Below are 15,992 nucleotides of genomic sequence, written 5' to 3'. Positions count from 1 at the left end.
ATAGCAATTGTAGTATAAGTAATAGTAGTAGTGGTAGTAATAGCAGTAGTGGTAGTAATAATATTGATGGTAGCAGTAATAGCAGTAGCAGTAGTCGTAGTAGTAATAGTAGCACAAGTTGTAGTAGTAGTAGTAGCAGTAGTAGTAGTAGTAATACTAGAAATATTAGCAGCAGTAGTAGTAGTTGTCGCAGTATTAGTAAGAGCATTCATTATTTCAACAAAAAAGCCTCATTTTGAGCTTAATGTTTAAATACAGTTAATCCATGAGGCTTTTATTTTGAAAGGGTGGGGCTGGGTGGCTTAGAGAGGAGGAGAGGACACAGAATCAGAATGTATGAAACATAAACAGAGGTTATTAAATGACAGGCTTCATCACAAGCATTTCAGTTAGAATTCCCTCTCAGGGGCTTTTATTTTGAAATGGGTGTGGGGTGTCGGGGGGGGAGACAGAATCATAATGTTAGGTAAACACAAACAGGTTATCAAATGACAGGCTTCATCAGAAGCATTTCAGTTGGAATTCATTTGGTGGGGCTTGTATTTTAAAATGGTGTGTGTGTGTGTGTGTGTGTGTGTGTGTGTGTGTGGGGGGGGTCCTCTAAAAGTCTCCAAGACCTGAGTGACTGTATGACAGAGAGACACACACAGATAGAGAAACACACAGAGAGATAGAGTGAGGCTTGTGTCTGTGAGTCTGTGTGTTTATAAACATCAGTAATTAGCTGAATTAAGAACACCTGTGAGCCTGGCAGCCTTTTCATGAGAAAAAGCTGGGAAACACCTGTCAAACAAATGCACTTTATACCAAAACCATGAGTCCAATCAATAAAATAAGTGAGAGACTACCTGTCTGAAAAATGTTGAAGCCCGAAAGCATTTAAACTGCACTGCTGAAAACCCTTCTAGTTGAAACGTCGAAGTATGGTGTCTGTAGCTGAAAGTACGAGAAAGAAGAAGGCTTTGAAAGTTGAAGAAGCTTAACAGGATTTGAAGATTTTCTTCATAGATATCCCGTTCAAAACAAATTGCAAAAAGCTTAATAATATAAATAGTTTAAAGATTACAAATATGAAAAGTCATATCACCCTCTCCCAAAAGAGCTGAACATTTTGAAATTCAAACGTTTTTTGTGGCTTAAAAAATGTCAGCAGTAGTGATATTTGTAATACTAGTAGTAGTAAAAGTTGTAGTTGTAGTAGAAGTATTATTAGTAGTAGAAGTACTAGTAGCATTAGAATAAGTACTAGTAGTAGCAGTAGTGATATTTGTAGTAATAGTAGTAGAAGTTGTAGTTGGACTGAGTGATTGGGAGAGAGAGACAGGCAGACAGACAGATATATGGACTGAGTGAGTGAATGAGAAGAGCAGACAGACAGATATATGGACTGAGTGAGTGAATGAGAAGAGCAGACAGACAGATATATGGACTGAGTGAGTGAATGAGAAGAGCAGACAGACAGATATATGGACTGAGTGAGTGAATGAGAAGAGCAGACAGACAGATATATGGACTGAGTGAGTGGGAGAGAGAGACAGGCAGACAGACAGATATATGGACTGAGTGAGTGGGAGAGAGAGACAGGCAGACAGACAGTTATATGGACTGAGTGAGTGAATGAGAAGAGCAGACAGACAGATATATGGACTGAGTGAGTGAATGAGAAGAGCAGACAGACAGATATATGGACTGAGTAATTGGGAGAGACAGACAGAGAGAGAGAGAGAGAGCGTGTGTGTGTCACTGGTTGCCATGGTGAGGACGCACCTGTTGGAGAGTCTGTGAGTCTGTGTGTTTATAAACATCAGTAATTAGCTGAATTAAGAACACCTGCCTGCCTGCATCCATTTCAAGGAGAAAAACCTGGGAAACACCTGTCAAACCAAACCACAAAACTCCCATAACCATAGCCCCTATTTCTCCAATATTAATACAGGAGCGCAAGGATGACTTGAAGAACAGATCATGCGAAAATTGTGTCTGTAGTGTAAAAAAAAGTGGCTTCAATGGCGATTTAGAAATGGTTGTCTGTGCAAGACTTTTTTGAAGTATGTTTTAACATTGGGGTCTATGGAGGAGAAAGTTGGTTTTCCTCTCAATTAAAGGCCTTTGTGCCAAATGTGTAAATCTGTGGGATTCCACAGACAAGGACAAGATTAGCTACGTTTCCATTCAAAAATTATGCATGAAGAGTGAAAATTGAGGAGTCAGTCGCAAAAGACAAATATTTTTTTCACAGAAATCTCAAGCTCCTCTTCACTCTAGCGGTGACACCACGCACTCTAAGCTGCGCAATACACACCCATTATAATAGCAGAAAAGGACTGAAAAACACATAAAAGCAAAATCGCTACAGTTTAAAAAGTGTAAAAGATATCAAAATGATTATAACATACAATCATTGATCAGGGTTTTCTCAACATTTGAACGTTTAAATGGTGTCTGTAGCTGAAAGTATGAGGAAATAGAAGGATTTTGAAAGTTGAACAAGTTTAAGAGGATTTAAAAATATTCTCCATTGACATCCCATTCAAAAAATAGGTTGCAAAAATCTTAATAATTCAAAAAGTTGAAAGATTAGAAATATGAAGAGACATAGCACACATGAGCTGAAAGTGCTGAACATTTAAATAGTTGAACGGTTTTTGTAGCTTAAAAACTGAAGAAAAAGAAGAAGAGTTTCAAAAAAAGCGCGACGGAAGAAATAGAGGAACTAGAAAATGCATTTCCTGCTGAAAATGCGTTGGAATGCTGAAAGCTGAAATGAATTGCAAAAACATTGCTGAAAATACAGAAATGAGAGACTACCTGTCTGAAAAATGTTGAAGCCCGAAAGCATTTAAACTGCACTGCTGAAAACCCTTCTAGTTGAAACATCTAACTATGGTGTCTGTAGCTGAAAGTATGAGAAAGAAGAAGGCTTTGAAAGTTGAAGAAGTTTAACAGGATTTGAAGATTTTCTCCATAGATATCCCATAAAAAAAAAATTGCAAAAAGCTTAATAATTCAAAAAGCTTAAAGATTACAAATATGAAAAGTCATATCACCCCTCTCCTGAAAGAGCTGAACATTTTGATATTCGAACGGTTTTTGTGGCTTAAAAAATGGCAGCAGTAGTGATATTTGTAGTAGTAGAAGTTGTAGAAGTTGTAATTGTAGTGGAAGTATTGTTTGTAGTAGAAGTATTAGTAGCATTAGAATAAGTGTTAGTAGTAGCAGTAGTGATATTTGTAGTAGTAGTAGTAATAGAAGTTGTAGTAGAAGTATTATTAGTAGTAGAAGTATTAGTAGCATTAGAATAAGTACTAGTAGTAGAAGTAGTGATATTTGTAGTAGTAGTAGTAGTAGTAGTAGTAGTAGTAGAAGTTGTAGTTGTAGTAGAAGTATTATTAGTAGTAGAAGTATTACTAATTAGAAGAAGTAGAAGTATCAGTAGTCGTAGTAATAGCTGTAGTAGTGGTCATAGTATTTATTATAACAGTAGTAGTAGTAGTAGTAGTAGTAGTAGTAGTAGAAGAAGTAGTAGTAATGGCAGTATTTGAAGTAGCAGTAATAGCAGTAGTAGTTTTACTAGTAGCAGTCGTACTAAGAGCTGTATTGCTGAAGCAGCATTCCAACAATAAAAATTCGAAGAACAATACTTGGAATGCTGAATCAGCATTCCAACAATTAGGTAAATATTGTGACACAGGCTTCGAGGCTACAAAAGCATTTTTTACTTAACAGCTGTAAATCTTATATTTCAATATTACCTCTGGGCTGCTTTCAGCAGAATCTTCTTCCTCTCTGCTAGTTTTTCCTGTCAGACAAGAGCAGAGAAAACAGATTATTATTATTATTATTATTATTATTCCTTACACTGCTGTGGAAATGGCCTTGAGCTTGCTAATACGTAATGAATTGTCAAGATTGTGAGAAAACAAATAGGTGTAAAATCCACAGTGTGGCGTCTGCTCTGTTTGATTGTTCAGAATGCAAAGAAAACCCACTCTTTTCTCACAAATAGGTTAACAGAGACCTCCAGTGGCTGAGCCGTGTAAACAGTATTTAAATCTTACTTTTAGATTTAACTTCTGAATTAATTTGTAGTGTATGTTTCGGAAAGATGAGATGCTTTTGACAGTTGTTTTGGTCCAGTTTTCTGTAACTGACATTTTAATTTACACTTTAAGTCAAGCAAAGTTGATGTGGTAAATCTATTGACTTGCTGTATAAATATCAAGAGGCAGTCAGATAAAAGTCCAAATGTATTTGTCACTTCACCAGCTGTTTGAAAAGTAAATTCTTAGAATGGTTAGGGGAAACATTAAGATGAAGAGTGTGGTTAAGTGCATGTACATTACATTTAGATGCAAGGTTATTGGGAATACGCATTTAAGAAAAGAGCAACCCTGCACACTGACATTTTGATGCTTTGAGTTCATGGCTTGGTTTTTGCTCACATGTGCATCGTCAGCTGTGAGACCTGATTATAGACAGGGGTGTGTGCTTTTCCACATCATGTACAATCAGTTGAATCTGCCACAGGTGGACTTCTGTCAAGGTGTACAAACATCTCAAAGAAGATCCGAGGAAATGGGAAACACTTGAGCTAAATGTCAAGTGCAAGCACAAAGGGTTTGAATACTTGTCAATGTGATATTTCAGTTTTTTCTTTTTTACAAATTAGCAAAGAAATGTTTTAGATTCTGTTTATGCTTTGACATAATGAGGTATTGATGAGGGGGAAAAATGAATTCAAACGATTTTAACATGAGGCTGCACCGTAACGAAATGTGAGAAGAATGCAGGGATCTGAATACTTTCTGAACGCACCGTATTTGTGTCTGATGACCATTTTTAAACATTTTGACCTGAAGAAGATACAACTGATCTGATCCCACTTGTGCCCACAACTGACATTGTTAATTCCAAGTGCTCTCTATCAAAATATGACTAAAAGTGAGTTTTTCTTCTCATAATATATCTTTTTTGCAAACTACTCCATTATATTTGAGGACAACACAGTAGTCCCCTGTGCCCAAAGACCAAATATAGTATGATGAGAAAATGTCTGTATTATATTGAATATATATTATATCATATTGAAGATATGCACAAAAAATTCCAAATGAAAAATATTTGATGTATTTGATAAAAATCCTGACTATTGAGTCAAGTGTGATTTTCTTGTGATCTCATGTCAGTAACCAAATTTCCAGACTTTAAACCATCATAATAAATGTATTATATAAAATATTGTCTTTGGGCACAAATGCGCAATGGGGTTCTTCTTTACATTAAGTGATTAGGGGAAATAAACAACAGTCGAGGAACTCTATCACACCAGGATCATTATAATACCTGCAAGCTGTTGAACAGAGTACAGATTGCACTCTCTTCTTCCTCCACATTCAGACACACTTCTCCGATCATTGCTCTCAGCAGAACGATGGCTTCTCTCGCCGAAGTCTGCAGCTCCTTCACCACCTGCAGATGGAGGAGGAGGGGGTTCGCTGTCAATGAGAAGCCCTGTGAGCTACTGCGCTGCCACATATTTGTCATCAGAGCCTTTATTACAAACTTCAAGCCGAAACATGGGAGCATTGTCGAGGCTATTTTGCTGTACAAATACACTCATTTTAGCTCATTACAATGGAGATGCTTTTTTTTTACTGCCAATTTTGAGGAAAAGCACCCAAAGTGGAACTCTATACTCATGTAATTTTATCATATAAATAACCCTATGCAATGGTGCAAAACTAACATTTCATTATTTAGATTTTTTTTATTATTTAACACGAGCAGTATACCAAATATAATTGTATTCAGCCCAGGTTAATTCAGGAATGCTCAAAATATTGCAAGAAAATACTACTCAGTTATATGTTTATATATTCAAATTGCATTGTAATGAGCTCCGCAAGTGCACCTGCACCACATCTCACAATACCATCACCACCGCCGTGCGCTTGAATTATTCATGATGCCAAAAGTTTAGATGAACAGACACGATTCTCTCACCAGCACAGCCTGGTCCAGCATCTCACAGCCCTGCATGTAAGCTGTTTCAATATCAATGCAGTGAGTCCGACTCTCCCTGTGGTAAACAAACAACACCTAATTCAATGTGGAGAAGAGAAGAGAAAGACATCACCGCAGTGACCTCATTTTTTCAAAATCTTGAGGCCCCCACTTCAGACCCCGGAGCTTCCGAGGCTCTGGACTCCCCACTAAGCTTGGAGGAAGTAAAACCATCAATCAAAGCTATGCAAAATAACAAAGCTCCAGGGCCAGATGGATTTTTGGTAGAATTTTACCAAAAAATTCAAAATAAAATGACCCAATTGCTTCTTTCAATGTGTTCAATGAATCTCCGGAGAGTGGTTGGCCCACCGCACACATAACAGTGCATGTGAACAGTGATAAGGACCCCATATCCTCCTACAGACCCGTGTCTTTGTCGAACGTTGTACTAGCTGGGTATCTTGAGAATTTCCTCCCAAGTTTAATAGCAGAGGAGCAAACTGGTTTCATGAAAGGACAGCAGCTTCTTTTTTTTAATGGGCCACATTGTTAAAATGCTCTATTCCAAACATTCTTTAGAAACTGCAGAACTGGTCATTTCTTTGGATACGGAGATGGTGTTTAATGGAGTGGAGTGGGCGGTACCTCTTTGCGTGATACATTTTATCTTGGATGCATCTCTGCAGGCCAGCGTTCATACCAATGATACCTGATCGGACTATTTTGCATTGACAAGAAGGACCAGACGGGGGTACCCTTTATCCCCCCCTACTGTTTGCATTGGTGATAGAACCTTTGTTGATCAAGTCTTCCACCCGGTTTGAGGTGGTGATCTGGAGTGGTAAGGAATTTACATTGTCATTATTTGCCTATTATCGATCTATTGTTATATGTATAAAAAGCATCCCTTTCATCCAATCGATTTTGGAAAAAAACTAACTTTCCAACAACTTTGAACTATAACTAAAGCAACCCGAAATTCCCCGCTAAATTAACCCCACTGGGTTCAGATACCCGATCCAATATATCACAAACCACGTTCTCTCTTTTTGCCACCAACATGTATCCTTTGATTACACAGGTTAAAGCTGATGTTCAGAGATGGGGCAGCAACATTCTCACCGATCGAAAGGATTAATTAATACCATGAAACGTATTCTGCTGTCCTTACCCAAAAAAAAAAAATCAACCTTTTTATGGAACAAAAAAGCTCCCAGAACATGTAAATTACTATTTGAATTTGTTTAGTTAATGGGGGTCTCTTATCGCCATGAGCCTCTATCTTCCTCTTTTTACTTTTCCCCTCTCATCTTTTTCTTGCTTTGTTTCACTATTGCTCCTCTATCAGGAGTTTGGATCCAGCTCTGGGCGGTTTTCCAGTTCTGGTGAAGATAGGTGAAGGGTTGGTGAGGGCTAGGTGGATTTGGAATAAACTAATGAGGGTGATTCTTCCAGTAAAATGTTCAAACCCTTCACAACAGAATGTCTAAAACAGGGAAATGTGGTTAAGCTTTGAAAATGTGAGCTAAGCCTGCACTCAAAAGAGAGGATAAAAGAAGAGAAGAACTTCATAGATTTGACTCACACTTGCATGTCTCTGAAGCACTTGATGCAAAGCATAGACTTCTTCTCTGTTGAGAACAGGATGTAGGGCTCCTCGTGGAGCGCTGTGGAGACAAACACACCTTTTAACCTCCGTCCACAGGAGTGCAAGAATAAAACTATTCTGTTTTTCCAATGAGCAGGTTTGTGAAATAAAAATACAAGAGCTTTCAGAATACAAACACAAGTTGGCTGATAAAAGTCTGCCACTATAAGCGTTAACACCGTTCCTTTTACACTACGTTAGTAATTTAAACAGGGCACAGAAGAGTCGACACTTCTCTGGGCTAAAAACGCTCCGACGTTAGTGTATAAAGCCTTTTTGGCCTGTTATTCTTCTGGAGTAAATTACAGGTGGCACTCACAGCACTTCCTGTGTTTGGCTCTGGAGCGTTTGGCCAGGGACACAATCTCATGGTGGGAAAACATTCTGGCCTTGTGAGTCAGCTCCCTGCAGGTGCTGCAAAGTGGCTGGCTGCAGGTATTACAGTAGTACATCCCCCCTGCATCCTGAATGGAAAAAAATACAAAGCAATAAAAGAATAAAAAATGAAATTGAACACAGCTATTACATTTCCACGTTCTAGGAAAGTTCAATCAATAATTGTATCTCAAATGTCTATGGATCAGTTTCAGACTTAATACTTGATGGTATTAACAAATACATTTTTAGCCCTCTAGTTGTTGGATTTGGGAGAGTTGTTCATGTTTACTAATAATTTTAAAATTTTCTTTTTTTGTATGAATTTTTAAAATCAGCGTAGGTCCCCTTTAAGTTAAAAAAGATTAAGAATCAAATACAAACTGTCCCCTGCAGTAATATGGGAACGTTCTGTCCACGAAAAGCTGAATTCATTTTCGTTTACTTTTTTGTTTCTTTCTTATATCCTCAGACATAAATCCCTACATGTGCTACTTATGTCTTGTTTAACAGGATTTCTGGGACTTGAAGTCTACATTATTGTGTCTTTTTCTCTGTCTTGCTGTAAGTCACCAACACCTCCTGGAAAAGATTTTTTTTATATAACATACACTGCCGTTCAAAAGTTTAGAATCAGTTGTTATATTTATGTTTTACTTCTTTCCTTCAATAATGGCTATTTTAACAGAGATTAAAAAACAGCATAATTCAGACACCAAATGTATTATTTACATTTTAAATAGTTTGGGCTCCAAATGAAGAAGAATAAAATGATAAAAAAAACATACATTTAGTAAGTAAGAAGAGGTTTACACTGTGATTAGTCAGTCCATATTATGTTCAGCTGAGATTCTAATATTGCACACCATAGACTAACTCTGTTGTGACGTTTGAAGAAGAGCTTTGCTCAAGCAACACATTGCCTGTTAATTCCAGCTTGTTATAGGCTGCATTATTGTGCACTTGCCACTGAAACAGGAACTTGTTCTTATGTGCACACATTTTGATGCTAAGCTTCCAGTTTTTTTTTTACCAATGATTTGATTTCTTATATTCTTATTCAGATCAGAGGGATCTTTGTCTCTTTCTGCCGTTTTAACTCTGGTTGAACCGTTGCACAGCGTTTTGTTGTCCATGTATAAAACAAACCCTTCATTAAAAATACCATATATTTGTAAAGAGGACATTCTACAACCTGAGAGCATGACATCTGATTGTAACAAATCTGTTACAGGCGGAATCGCCTGTCACTTCTGTGACAGGCGATTCCAAACTTTTGAACAGCAACAATTTTTTTTATTTCTTCTGCCTGTGTTCAGTATCTGTCTGTGTTATGTCACATGGGTGCAGGTGACACCTTAATAACTGTGAATATTGATGTGGGTCTGTTGTTCAATTTCTTACCTTTTTGCTACTTTCCTGGTCACAGTTGGCACACTGCACCGTCTCCTTAGCGTCCGCATTGTTGTCAACCAGGAACTTGAGCAGACGGTCTTCTGGAGGGAGGGAGCTATTCCCTTTTAATATGGATGGGTAACTGTGGCAAAGACAGACATTTACACAGCCTGAGAAAACCAGGACATTTATCACCAGTCAAGTTATACTGGCAGGTATGAGTGTTATTCTTCAAGTTGATGTATGCCAGGAATAATCAACACAAGTGAAACAGAGGAAAGTTTCTCTGTGCTCGCCTTACATCTGAAGGTGGGTAAATACGAGCAGGATTTTGTGAATAGTTTGGAAGCAAATCGTGATCAAAAATGCAACTCTGAGATCAGTATGACACTTGACACCTCCAGTGCACACAGGTAAACTTTAGCAGTTGTACTTTTTAAATGTATACGTAAATTAATAGTTACTATTCATAAATTCAGTTTCTCAATGAGGAAAAATTAGATGTGTTACTAAGAATGTTTTTGTAGATTATGATATTTATGGGCTATGTGTCTTAAAACAAGTGTGTGGGAGCTTTAAGTTTTCACTCTTTTATTTACAGACAGAATATATTTCATCCTCCTGTCAAGAGAGTCAAATTCAAAACAGAGTGCAGCACCTGTACAAAAACTAAAACATCCATTCCAGTAGATATTCACATGAACAAATTAAACAAAACCCACATGCCATTACATGTAAACAAAATAAAGCATCACTTTCACAAATCTAATTGTTCCAGATATGAAAAAATGTATGCTGTTTTTTTTAAAAGTCAAGGAAAATTTGAATTCACAATTCAAATCTGTACATAAAATAATTACAAAAATAACTGAATGAAGCACAAAACAGAAAATGAAGTTACAGTTCTGCCACAGAGCAGTGCTAGATATTAATAAATAGTCCTAAATATAGTTGTAACACCTGTTTGATCGCCCTGTGTGCAGAGGAAAATCCTGAATAGTCTTCTGCAGTACTGCGTAGCGCCTGAGGGGGGCAGCAGTTAGCTTAATCAAGAGTCCACCGTAGAAGAAGAAGTTGCGGAAGTAGCTGTAGAACACGGTGCGCACCACAACCATCGTGTGTTTGGAGACGCGACGGTCTGTTATCTAGAAAGTTCCAGAAAGACACTCCAGAAGAGACACGGAACCGCATGTAACACAGTTCGTCCGTTCGTCGGAAAATGTCTGTTATTTCGGAGGAAAACGTGCGAGGGGAGAACCTCTTCAAGGATATCTGCGCCGACGACGAAGACTGGCAGCCCACTGAGCTCGAGAGTATGTGTATGAACTGCCACCTGAACGGTACGACACGTTTACTTCTGACCAAAATACCATTCTTCAAAGAAGTCATCGTCAGCTCCTTCAGCTGCGCCAACTGCAGCTGGTCAAACACCGAGATCCAGTCTGCGGGCCGGATACAAGATCAAGGCGTTTGTTACACGCTCAAAGTCAGAACGAAACGGGACTTGAACCGGGAGGTTGTCAAAGCAGACAGTGCGACCACCAGGATCCCCGAGCTGGATTTTGAAATCCCTCCCTTCACCCAGAAAGGCGCCCTCTCTACCATCGAGGGTCTGTTGGACAGAGCCGCTGAGGGGCTGGAGCAGGAGCAGCCTGTCCGCAGGACGACTGACCCAGAGGTGGCTGAGAAGATAGATGGATTCATCCGGAAGCTCCGGAAGTTAAAAGAGGTCGAAGACGAGTTCACGCTGGTGATAGAGGATCCGTCCGGCAACAGTTTTGTGGAAAATCCCACGGCCCCTCAAAAAGATGAGGCTCTCACTGTGTCCCACTTCAAGAGGACGGCCCAGCACGACATGCAGCTGGGGCTACGGGCGGATGATGACTTGGACGAGGAGCCGGCTGGCAACGGCATCGATGCCATGAGAGACGAGGTCCTGGCCTTCAACACCAACTGCCCCGAGTGCAACGCGCCGGCCTCCACCAACATGAAGCTCGTCCAGATCCCCCACTTCAAGGAGGTCATCATCATGGCCACCAACTGCGACAGCTGTGGCCACCGGACCAACGAGGTGAAGTCCGGCGGGGCCACGGAGCAGATGGGCACCAAGATCACCCTGCGCATCACCGACATCTCCGACATGACGCGGGACGTGCTCAAGTCGGAGACTTGCGGCATTGCCATCCCGGAACTGGAGTTCGAGCTGGGGATGGGGGCCGTGAGCGGAAAGTTCACCACCCTGGAGGGGCTGCTGACTGACATCAAGGACCTGATCGTCTCCAAAAACCCCTTCATCTGTGGCGACAGTGGCATCACGGATCGGGTGGAGAAGCTGCACGCGTTTGGGGAGAAGCTCGAAAAGATCCTGGCTGGAGAGATGGATGTCCACATCGTCCTGGACGACCCGACGGGGAACAGCTACTTGCAGAACGTGTACGCCCCGGATCCAGATCCCGAGATCACTATTGAGAAGTACACCCGCACGTTTGAGCAGAACGAAGACCTGGGCCTGAACGACATGAAGACTGAGGGATATCAGGAGGAGAAATGAACTGGCAGCGCCGCCTGAAAGAACTAAATGAGCTAATGATTGGTTAATGTCGAGTCAATCACCCAGTGTAGTTACATCGCGCCATATTTTCTCCCATTTACATACATTTTAAGTTAAATGCTGGGTTTCCATCAGTATATTAATCAGCAAAGGGAATTCTAAGTTGTCTAAATGTACAGTGAAAATTAACACAAGTCATTTGTAAAAGGCATAGATGCTGCTGATATTAAAGATGCATCCATTATCTCATTGTTTGGTGCATTTCTTGTGACATTCCAGAAGATGGCGCCCTGTTATCTCTGATTTAAATGTTTTTTTCTCTCTCAGAGAACACACTGTGTGACAAATTTCCACTCCACCTGTAAGCACGACATCTAAATGAAGTGTTGTCTAAATTGATAGTTCATCTCTGCTCTTTGAATTGGCGGATGTTGAAAGATGGGCCGTTTCTAATTTATCTGCATCATTAATCTGAGGAATATCCATAATTTACATTACAATGAACACAGGCTTGTGGATTTAGATTAAAGTCTGGATGCTTTTTACACATTTAACATGAGGATCATCTTCATATAATTGTATGCAACCTGCAAACATGATTATTTACTTAATTAGTTAATCAATTGATGATTTCCATTGTAATTTACCAGAGCCCAGGTGTCATCTTTAAAATACTCCTTTTATCCATCCATCAATTCAAATCTCAGATATTCTGTTTTCTAACATGTAGAAATGCATTATTTACCCATAATGCCGTCTGCTTTGTTCTGATTCAGCTGCTGTGACGCTAATGTTCCTCCGGCCTGTCCGCAGTGCATGTTTTATCTCGTTTTCATAGCAACGGGGATCTATTGTGTTCTACTAATAGCTGAGTAGAGAATTCCTAGATTACATGCTTCTTGAGTGAGCAGCTGTTAGTGGGCCGCTGATGGAAATAGTAGCTGGCGGGCAGCGGGCCCCTGTAGCCTGAGCCCAGCCAGCAGAGCACGCCGGCTCTGTGCCCACAGGGTTATTTCCATAGAGAGCCAATGATTGCCTCTGTTTTTTTCTTGTTTTTTTGTCTCAGTGCCTCATGCTATGAATAAAATCTGTTGGTTTTACTCTGACTTGTACAGCGGGCTGGTTCACATTATCTACCTCAACACAGGTTCATATCAAATAGCTTGAAGGCAGTTAAATGTGGCAGCCTCCTCGGGTTCAGCCACAGTTTGTCGGGGTTATTTTAATAATTCTGTTTGATTCACAACCGTTAGCTCATAGTATGGCGCCGACGTGTGAGCGATAAGGAGTTTCAAACATAAAGCCTCAACAGACACATTATTTTAAGAGGAGTTGTAAGATGTGACTGAGCAGAATCAGAAGTGGCTCATCAGGAATGATTTAGATTGACTTTAGAAGCACTGCATGGCAGTGCCGTGTGTGTACTGATTACTGTGGGTGTCTGATTGCCTGTTGATTGTATGTCTGTTTTCTCATTCACACGTCAAATATTGTGCCCACACTGCAAACAAATGGGGCAAACTGGATCTAAGGGACGTGATGCGAGCAGTTGAGAATAATGCAGTGATATCCAAACTCGTCACCGTTTGATTCTCTGCATCCGCACTCAGAGGGAAACGAAAAATCTGGGTCAAGTTGTGTCTGACGCAGGAGAAAAGACTCCCGTCACTATCACGTTGCAGCAGAGGTTCTTTTTCTATACATCCATGTGTGCTTTGATGAAGTGAAAGTTAACACTGTCGACCTGAAGGTGACTGGTAACCACGAGTCATTCCTTAATAGGGGATGAAATGGATTGATATCATGTGACTGCTTTTGATTGCTCTAAGCTGCTGGCACAGGCGCCAAATACCAGTATGCTTTGTTTGTTGTGTGACTGGTCTTAGAGGAACTTGCTCTCTGGGGGGCATCGGGGCCAAAGACTACATAAGAGACCGGGATGACCCCACAGCTGCTCCAACCATTCAGGCCTGCTCAACCCAGACCAGGCCAGCAGTGGGTCACCGACCAGCACCCTCAGACCGAAATGGAGAGACTCGACGCTCTCTGAAACCAACGGGATTCTCCTTAAATCTCCTGCACGAACCAAACCAGTCTACTAATCAACTTTCATGGAACAAATCCCTTTGAGCAACGCTGTCCAAAAATAAAACGGGGCCTGTGGTCAAATTTTTTTTTTTTTTACACAGAACATTTTACCCTCCAGGGGATTCAAGGAGCAATGTTATATATTACACACAATTAAGCAGCTTAATCATGTTTGAGCAGTTTGAGATCAGCTTCTCATGACTCAGCGTCACCATATTTTCAGTTTGTTTGGGGGTTTATGGCTTAGTACCATAGGTGTGATATCCAGGCGTAGACACAGACATCAAAACACACTGATAAACGTCTAGATAAACTATATCTAGTTAAGAAAAGGAAAATGTGGCCAAAAATACCATATCTTTGAACACATCTTTAGGTTTTCCATTGCTTTCAAGAGTGATTATATATGCACAGCTTTGATCTTAATCAACCTCACAGTGCTGTCTCTTACCCACAGAGGGGGCAGCTGAGACGGCTGTCATTGGTCCGGCCTCGCAGGCAGCGGGCACAGAAGATGTGGTAGCAGTCCAACAAACACGGGGACTGGTACTGCTCGTGGCACAGGTGACACACCAGCGGGTGGACAGTGGTACAATCCACATTACACAGGTTATCCAAGTTGGTGAAGATTCCTCCTGCCATCTGCAAAAAGAGTGAATGATGACACTGTGAGAGTATCACTTGAGTCATAAGTTTTAGAAAGCCATCACATCACTAAAAAAAAAAGCTTTCACATGTGTAATGGTTAAAATATTCCAGTTATCATAAGAGAGGCTAAGGCAGAGTGTTATGCAACACTTTGATCAAGAGAGTCAGATATTAATTGGAGTAAACAAGTCTTTTCTCAGTTTGTCTCTTACCTTGTCAGATGTGTAACGAGTGCCCGGGGCTTCAGTGACACAGCACACAATCCAAAAATGTCAAATACAAAGGCACTGTCAGCACCAACACTACATCCAGCCAACAAATGCTAAAGTAAATGCGGCAGGCTAGTCTACAGAAAGCACAGAGAGCCACTGTCTTACCTTTCAGTGCTGCTATCAGCTGCCCCCAGCAGGAATGACAGCAATGCAGAAACTCTTCAATAGTAGGCCGATGGGGTCCCTCCGCCAGGCAGCTGGTAGCACGCACCTCAGGCCAGCCCCCAAGGGCTGCCAAAGTGCTACAGGGACATGTAATATTGCTGCGGCTTAGAGATTAAAAATACAGTTGTCCTATTTCTAAAGTCACACTTACGTGTTGTTACGTCTTGAACTCAAAGGCAGGGTGACTGGAGGGAAAGGGGTGGAAATGACTGCATTGCAAGTATTTAACATTGAACCAGGAATACTTTCAACGTGTCACACAAAGCATCGTTTTTAAGTACTTTGTAAACTCTGTTTTAAAAAAGTGCTGCGTAAATTAAGCTTTGTATTGTTATGCTTCATACATATGTATAAATACATCATTTAAAAAAGAAATAGGTGTTATCCAGTCATAATTCAAGAGCAAAATGTGAGAGAGTTTAATACATTTGATAAAATAACACATAACCCTTGCTTCCCAAGTCCAATTTTTTTTAAACAATTTCAACTAATTTTCTTTTTAAAGTTTATGTAATGTTGTGTTAATTTATAGGGAAAATCGATTTGTCTTTCAAAGAACTGCTCAGTTACAACCCAAATTCATTATTCACTTTTTAATGGGAAACTTTATTCTCCATATAAATTTAATTTTATGCTTACATGTACACAAGTTTCACCTTTTTTATTTAATTTTAAACTGACTTCCTGTTGGTCAAACTAAGAATGAATTGGAAGTGTTGAGCACCTAATTTGTTTTCGGTTACATACTCCTTGACAGGAAACGTTTTAACGATTAAATCAGAGACATAAAATTAAAAGTGAGAAAAATAATCTCGACTCAAGGTCCATATACTTAGCTTTATCC

The 15,992-nt window shown here is 40.1% G+C and overlaps 2 protein-coding genes across 6 annotated transcripts in view; one reads left to right on the top strand and one right to left on the bottom strand.

The window, feature by feature from the left end:
* rnf207a (ring finger protein 207a) overlaps positions 1-15,970 on the bottom strand; it is a 31,130-nt gene extending 15,160 nt beyond the window's left edge. For 2 of the 5 annotated variants that reach the window (XM_068712584.1, XM_068712587.1), the window contains exons 1-10: positions 15,300-15,970; positions 15,089-15,225; positions 14,924-14,952; positions 14,515-14,705; positions 9,434-9,566; positions 7,974-8,118; positions 7,592-7,673; positions 6,004-6,079; positions 5,344-5,469; positions 3,753-3,799 (exon numbers count right to left, since the gene is read on the bottom strand). In XM_068712584.1, coding sequence (XP_068568685.1) covers positions 3,753-3,799; positions 5,344-5,469; positions 6,004-6,079; positions 7,592-7,673; positions 7,974-8,118; positions 9,434-9,566; positions 14,515-14,705; positions 14,924-14,952; positions 15,089-15,225; positions 15,300-15,379 — 1,046 coding nt within the window. In that variant the 5' untranslated portion in view covers positions 15,380-15,970. Of the gene's footprint in view, positions 1-3,752; positions 3,800-5,343; positions 5,470-6,003; positions 6,080-7,591; positions 7,674-7,973; positions 8,119-9,433; positions 9,567-14,514; positions 14,706-14,923; positions 14,953-15,088 lie in introns of all 5 variants that reach the window. The other 3 variants (XM_068712586.1, XM_068712588.1, XM_068712589.1) reach the window with 3 other exon arrangements.
* On the top strand, positions 10,497-12,219 carry zpr1 (ZPR1 zinc finger). Its single transcript, XM_068712583.1, has one exon. It carries the CDS (start codon positions 10,644-10,646, stop codon positions 11,973-11,975), a length of 1,332 nt encoding a protein of 443 aa, XP_068568684.1. The 5' UTR covers positions 10,497-10,643; the 3' UTR covers positions 11,976-12,219.
* Positions 15,971-15,992: the final 22 nt, after the last annotated feature.

Source organism: Cebidichthys violaceus, unplaced genomic scaffold (genome assembly GCF_023349555.1).
Source record: "Cebidichthys violaceus isolate CVI_PGR_0920_01 unplaced genomic scaffold, fCebVio1.0.p SCAF_17, whole genome shotgun sequence".
In the NCBI taxonomy this organism is placed as follows: domain Eukaryota; kingdom Metazoa; phylum Chordata; class Actinopteri; order Perciformes; family Stichaeidae; genus Cebidichthys; species Cebidichthys violaceus.
The sequence above is the reverse complement of the archived record's forward strand: the minus strand, read 5'-3'. Positions and strand labels throughout refer to the sequence as shown.